This window comes from Bos taurus, chromosome 1 (assembly GCF_002263795.3).
Source record: "Bos taurus isolate L1 Dominette 01449 registration number 42190680 breed Hereford chromosome 1, ARS-UCD2.0, whole genome shotgun sequence".
Lineage (NCBI taxonomy): Eukaryota > Metazoa > Chordata > Mammalia > Artiodactyla > Bovidae > Bos > Bos taurus.
The window spans coordinates 79,911,721-79,919,046 of record NC_037328.1 but is presented as its reverse complement, the minus strand read 5'-3'; the positions used below and the strand labels follow the sequence as shown (position 1 = coordinate 79,919,046).

Genomic DNA, 7,326 nt, shown 5'->3' with positions numbered 1-7,326 from the left:
ACTACTTTGGAAAACAAAGTGCGGGCCTCGTTCACCGAAACTTGGTCTCCCCATGTCGTTCTTTCTCTCACCTTCTGGCTGAATTCCCATCTGGAGCGTGGAGGCTCGTCAAGCCTACTAATTATGCCTGGGCTTCTAAGATCTGACCGGGGAGGCCTTAGTGTCTCCTCTCCTTTGGGAGAACGGGAGGACGCCTGCGGCCTACATAGGTGACGTAAATTCCTTGCCTTGGAATTTTATTAGCTTTCCACGTAAACCAAGTTACTCAGCCTCTTTTCTCTGCTGAATTTTCCTACTGAGCTATCCTTTTTCTATTACTCTTTATGTCTCTAATTAATATTTAATTAAAGGTATTGTATCCAGTTCGCAGATGCCGTCCCCGCTTCGAATTCCCTGGATCCACTGGGGCTGGACCCCGGCAGCAGGGAGTGCAATGGATCAGTCAAGGCAACATCTGGGGGGAAAGGACCATTTGAGGAGTCAGGAGACAGGGATGCTCTGAAGATACAGGACAAAAAGAGTGGGCTTGGCTCAGAAAGGAGAAGAGGAAGGGTGGGGAAAGGGCCTAGGCATGGTTGGGCAAATGAGCAGAGTTCAGAGCTAGAAAATGGGATGTCTGTGTTCTGGCCCTCTATTGACAATAATTTTCTGCATAACCTTGGGAAGGAGGATTCTTTCCTTTGTGTCTCTGTTTTTGGTTTTTATTTATCTACTTATTCATTTATTTTTGGCTGTGCTGGGTCTTTTTTTGCTGCATGCAGGCTTTCTCTAGTTGTGGTGAGCAGAAGCTTCTCTATAGTCATGTTGCACAGGCTTCTCATGTTGCAGAGCGTCAGCTCTAGGGTGCATGGTCTCCGTAGCTGCAGCCCGTGGGCTCAGTAGTTGTCACTGACAGGCTCTAGAGTGTGGGCTTAGTTGTTCTGTAGCATGTAGAATCTTTCTGGACCAGTGGTTGAACTCAAGTCCCTTGCATTGGAAGGTGGATTCCTAACCACTGACCACTAGGGAAGTCCTATGTCTCTGGTCTCTGTTTTTTTGTGTATAATAATCAGAAGGAAAAGAGGACAAGTTGATTCCTAAGAGATTTCCAATTCTCATACTCCATGGGTTTAACCTGAAGTTCCTACAACTATCTGTGCAGACAAGAGTATCCTATATTGTTTCTGCAGACATAAGCACCCTCAATGTATAAAGTTATGAAAGTGGGAGAGTTTGTATAGAACAGACTATCCTGGGAAGGTAGGATAGGGGAAGAGGTTTCTGCCTCCCAAACAGAGCACGTTAACATCTAGAAAGCCTGAGAAGACTTAGGGTGATCCTGTCTGGGATTTCCAAGGGTTGTAGTGGGATTTCCAAGGACACAAGCATCCTGCTTATCTTATCTCCCTCATTTGAATTGCAACATCAGAGGGACAGAGCTTACTTTCTGGGATCTCAGACTGTTTTGAGTTAGAAGTGACTTTGTTGTTTTTGTTTAGTTGCTGACTCGTGTCTGACTCTTTGCGACTGCATAGACTGTAGACTGCCAGGCTCCTTTGTCCAAGGGATTTCCCAGGCAAGAATACTGAAGTGGGTTGCCATTTCCTTCTCCAGGGGATCTTCCCAACCCAGAGATCAAACCCATGTCTCCTGCATTAGCAGGCAGATTCTTTACCACAGAGCCACCAGGGAAACCCAGAAGTGACTTTGACTTTACAGGTCATCTATTCCCAATACTTCACCCCAGAAATGGGAACTCTATCATGACATCCAAAGATGGCTCCCACTCCTGCTTGTATATTGCTTTGCATGATAATTTACACAATGAAAAGAGGAGTTAAGAAATCCTTTCATTTGTCCTACAGTCAGGCTTCACGACCCAGGCAATCTCACTAGAGCAAATCACTAGGTCAGGGTCTCAAGACGGTTCTTCCCACTGGTTCCAAGTTGCCAACCTGGAATCCAAAACACCATCCTGAGCTCTCCTTGGGGAAGGAGGTGGCTGGAGACATCGCAGGTTAAGAGTCACACAAGAATGAATTCAAGTCTCACTTATACTGCTTACTAGCTGGTGGCTTTGAACAAAGTAACCCCCCAAACCCGGCTCTCTGTGCCATTCACCTGAAAGATACCAGGAATAATCCATCCCCCCCTTAAGGGACTATGGTGAGGACTTGTCAGGTACGTGAGAGACACCTTGGACACGTGCTCCCCTACATCGACCCCTACTCTCCAGTGTCTGCACGAGGGTGTGAGCACCTGTGGGGGTAGGAACTGCTTCTTAGTTGATGTTGCTTGTCCCAGTGCTGAGCATATTGCTTTGTGTGTGCGTTTGTGTGTGTGTGTGCTTAGTCACTCAGTTGTGTCTGTTTGTGACACCATGGACTGTAGCACGCCAGGTTCCTTTGGCCATGGGGATTCTCCAGGCAAGAATACTGAAGTGGATTGCCATGGGATCTTCCTGACCCAGGAATCAAGCTAGGGTCTCCTGCACTGCAGGTGAATTATTTACCAGCTGAGCTACCAGAGAAGCCCAAGCATAGTGCTTTGCCTAGTGTAAAAACAAGGGGGAAAAAAAAACTAACTGATAGGTACCTCCAGAATCCAGACCAGAGTTTTGTACTCAGACATCCCTTAGCAAGACCTGTTCACAAACTAGCTAATCCCTGCTGCCCCCTGTCCTCAGAACAAAAACTGGCTCTGTGTACTCAGACAGCCTGAAACGAAAGTCAGAAAAAAACAGCTGACGTGTGTTCAGAGAAACTGAAACTGTTTTTCCTTCTTGCTGAAAACTGAAAGTTACTGTCAACATGGACGCCAAGCCTCAGAGCAAGAGAATAGCTTTGGATATCAGGGAATGGGAGCAGACATTTCAAGAACTGATCTGTCAGGAGAAGCCCCGGGCCAGATGGACCCTGAAGATGGATGGAAACCTTCAGCCAGACTGTGTGGCCCAGGGGTGGAGGCAATACCAGCAGAAAGGATTTGGCAGGTATGTGAGTCTGTCTAGCTGTGGGCCTTTCTGGGCCAAGAGGCTCAGCTTGGCACTGATGAATTCTTTTAAGAGCTTGTTAAAAAGAATATGTGTCACCAGGCTGTTCATCCTTTTGCAGTTACAGTGTTCTTTAGTATGGAAATGACATGGTTCTAAGCCTCTATTTTGCCTTAATGGTAGGAAATTTCCTCTTTTACTAGGTTTCTTCCCTAAATATTTTTGGAAATCCCCAGGGGATGAAACAAATCTGCCCCCCATCCTCTCACCACCATTTATTCCAGACTGCATCTATATAGAGACTTCTGCTATCTTACTTCCCGCCTCAGTCCAGACTGGCTTCCACAGGCTGCAGCAGCCCTACAAGCCTAGTCCTGGTCAGTACCAGCCTAGGACTGGGGCTTCCCTTTACAGCCCCAAGAATTGACTAAGGCCAGACAATGGCTTTGAATATTACTTTACTGAAGACCTGAAGAGGGATTGGTGCTGCAAGAAATTAAAACCTGGTTCTTAATGTCCCTAAACACTGCCCCTCCCTTATTGATTGTCTCCCTCTTTAACTTCCAGTGAGACTTCAAGTTGCAGGAATCAGCTTCCTTGCCCATGCAGGAGGGTGAGAAATGCTGACTTGGACAGTCAAGTCTAATTTTTTATATGGCATGCAGGGACCTTCATTTCAACTGTTCTTTTTCTTCCTGGCCTGTTCCTATCTCACCTCAGATATCCTCTCTTCCCTTCCTTATGGGTTATTAGCTATGACATACATTTCAAGACCTCTATACCCTTGTCCATGATGTTCAGCAGGCCCTTTCCTTCCTGCCTCCCTATTTATTCCTCAAGGAATAACTCAAGTGCCTGTAATTCCTCAGCAGAGTAAGTGTTCCTTCTTCTCCATTCTCATAAGACAATGAATAGTTCTCTCTCTACATATATAATGTGTGTGTGTGTGTGTGTGTGTATATATATATATATATATATTGGACTTCCCTGGTGGCTCAGATGGTAAAGTGTCTGTCTACAATGTGAGAGACCTGGGTTCGATCCCTGGGTTGGGAAGATTCCCTGGAGAAGGAAATGGCAACCCACTCCAGTACTCTTGCCTTGAAAATCCCATGGACAGAGGAGCTTGGTGCAGCCTACTATCCATGGGGTCGCAAAGAGTCGGGCACGACTGAGTGACTTCACTTTTCACATACACACACACACACAATATAAAGTATTGACTTGAGTCTATATATATATGTTGGTAACATATTTATAAATAACTTGTTCATATATTACATATTACAGAACACATATATACTTATATATAAATTATTTTTAGCTGCAGAGTCTATTGTTATGTAAAGCCTCCTGGGGCTCTACTGAACCCAGTTTTCAAGCCATTGGCTAGAGCCCATGTGGCACTTATTCTGCTCTGCTTGGAACCCAGTGTACCAGGTAAGAGTCTCTCTTTGCACCAGCCAGAGCTCTTTGAGGGACTCATGATGTCTTTAATCAGTTTGGCACTCTCCCAAATGAACAGGTGCTTCTCTTGTTCAGATGAATTGACCTGATGCTCATTCCAAGATGGAAAAAGCAACCTACCAACATAGTTTTAGAAAAATATTAACCAGTTTTTGAAAAATACTTTGTAGTTTACAAAATGCTTTCACATATTCTCATTTAATCTCATGACAATCTAACTCTTGAATATTTTTCCCTTTATGAATGTAAAAAAATGAGGCTTAGAGAAGTGCTTTTTTAAAAAGTTCCCCTAATATAAACTATGGGCTTCCCAGATGGCTCAGTGGTAAAGAAGCTCCTGCTAAGCAGGAGGTGCAGATTTGACCCTTGGGTTGTGAAGATTCCCCTGGAGAAGGAAATGGCAACCCACTCCAGTATTCTTGCCTGGGAAATCCCATGGACAGAGGAGCCTGGTGGGTTACAGTCCCTGGGCTTGCAAAAGTAAGACACGGCTTAGCAATTAAATAACAACAATGTAAATTACTGACTTGAGTCTCCAACTCAAGTATTGTGGTTCCAGGTCCTAAGTGAGGTATAAAACAAACCCCATTGCTCAATAGAGGCGATGTGGTATAGTAGATAGATAATGGCTTGGGATTGGAAACATGGCTCTACCATTTAACTTTGCGAGTTCCTTAGGCAAGTTGTATATCATTTTTATGATTCAGTTTCCTTATCTGGATATTGGGATCAATAATGCCTACCTAAGAGGGATGCTTTAAAGATGAAATGGGATAATACTGTAAACATTGCTTCAGAATCGGTACTCTATGAGTTCTCTGTGACCTTGTGAAGACCAAATTTCACTGGCAAATGGCAGAAGTGTTTTTCCCTCTGAGACATTCAGAAATGTTTTGCTGGCAAAGAGGCAGACTTGGGACCACATCTGGGTGGGAGTTCAGTGGGCCACAGGAAGAAGCTTCATTAGAAACACAGTCCCTCTCATTCTTGTCAAATTGTCAATATCACACGCACTTTTTCAAGTTGAAAGGGTTCTCAGAGACCAGGCCAGGCCCATTTCCCTCAGGTTAGCAACAGCTGAGGGTACAATGATCTTCTGTCTGTCTGCAGGTTCCAGTGTTCCTCATGCCGTCGAAGCTGGGCTTCCGCCCAAGTGCAGATACTATGTCACATGTACCTGGAGAACCAGAAATCCCCGGGCAAGGTGCTCATGAGGATCTTTGGACAGAGGTGCAAGAAGTGCTCTCGGTCTCAGTTTGAGAAGCCTGATTTCTCCCCAGAAAGCAGCAAGAGGATTCTGAAAAACCTGGTGCAGCGTATTCTGGAGAAATTCTACAGAAATGGTATCAGGAAGGTTTCAGAGCTACCTGTGATCCCGGAAGTACGTTTGGATGGGTCCCATGACAAGGCCAACTGTGAAGCATGTGTTCTGGGCTACTGTGGACCGAACTTAGAAAACGGCATGACAGGGCCAGAAAAATCCTCTCTCTCCTACATGAAGACTGGGAGTTCCTCTCCTCACAACGGTGATGAGGGTGGCCAAAACCAATCTAGGAGCCACTCAGCAGCGGGGAGTGGGTACTCTGGTGCCCATATAGGCTCAGGGCCCAGCCAGGTCACTGCTGGGATCCAAGTGCCTAGGAGAGGCCCTCAGTCTAAACGGGAGATGGCCCAGCTGTTCACAGCAGGGGCAGATCGACAGGCTGCACGGGCAACAGGCCCCCAGCCCATCCAAGTAGCAAGATCACTTCCCCCAGGGTGGACTGATCCACGGCCCGTTCAAGCAGTAGGCCCACTACCTGCAGGGTGTGCATATTCACAGTCTACACTGGGGAGAGGACCACAGGCCCCCCGGATGACATACTCTCAGGCTATAAGGATGTCAGGCCAGCAGTCCACACAGGAGGCACAAGCCACACAAGGGACACAGCTTCAGACCACAAAGATGGCAGAACCACAGCCCACCGGAGGGACAATCCCAAGGGCCATATCAAGGTCAGACAGTCAGGCTAAAGGGAGGGCAGGCCCCCCACCACAGGGGTCAAGCTCACAGCCTATACGGAAGGCAATCCCAAAGGCCACATCAGGGTCAGACACCGAGGCTACAGGGAAGGCAGGCCCCCCACCACAGGGGTCAAGCTCACAGCCTACATGGAAGGCAATCCCAAAGGCCACATCAGGGTCAGACACTGAGGCTACAGGGAAGGCAGGCCCCCCACCACAGGGGTCAAGCTCACAGCCTACACAGAAGGCAATCCCAAAGGCCACATCAGGGTCAGACACTGAGGCTACAGGGAAGGCAGGCCCCCCACCACAGGGGTCAAGCTCACAGCCTACATGGAAGGCAATCCCAAAGGCCACAGTAGGGTCAGACACTGAGGCTACAAGGAGGGCAGGTCCCCTACTGGGGTCAAGTGCACAGCCCACATGGCCACATGTAGGACCTTCGTGTGGAAGTCAAGCTGCCTGGGGCAGGGAGGAGAGGTGCTCACCTAGAGGGTCTGCTTCAGACAGCTTTTTCAGATTACCTCCCCCAAACGATTTCCATAACCAGGAGCAGCTGTTCAGGTGGGGCTATGTCTGTATTTTTGCTCTGTTTACCTTTCTGGTGTCTAAATACTTATGAGTAGAATGATGAAAAAAAAAAAAAAGAGCTGTCTTCTCTTGTCTTAATTCCATGGTAGTCAATGAACTGGCTGCCATTTTAATATGACAAAATTTGCTCGGGGACCAATGCAGGGTCAAGTTTAGAGAATAACCAATGGTTCCTGGACCTCCTCTGCAGGTAGTTTAAAACATGATGCAGGGAATGCAAATTGATTCAGCTACTATAAAGAACACTATGGAGATTCCTTTTAGAAAACTAAGAATAAAGCTATCATATGATC

At 46.8% G+C, this 7,326-nt stretch overlaps 1 protein-coding gene across 1 annotated transcript; it reads left to right on the top strand.

The window, feature by feature from the left end:
• Nucleotides 1–2,757: 2,757 nt before the first annotated feature.
• Nucleotides 2,758–7,096, top strand: RTP4 (receptor transporter protein 4). The gene is made up of 2 exons (NM_001075961.2): nt 2,758–2,971; nt 5,549–7,096. The coding sequence occupies exons 1-2, from the start codon at nt 2,790–2,792 to the stop codon at nt 7,062–7,064; spliced, it is 1,698 nt and encodes a 565-aa protein (NP_001069429.1). The 5' UTR covers nt 2,758–2,789; the 3' UTR covers nt 7,065–7,096.
• The last annotated feature ends 230 nt before the right edge of the window (nt 7,097–7,326 follow it).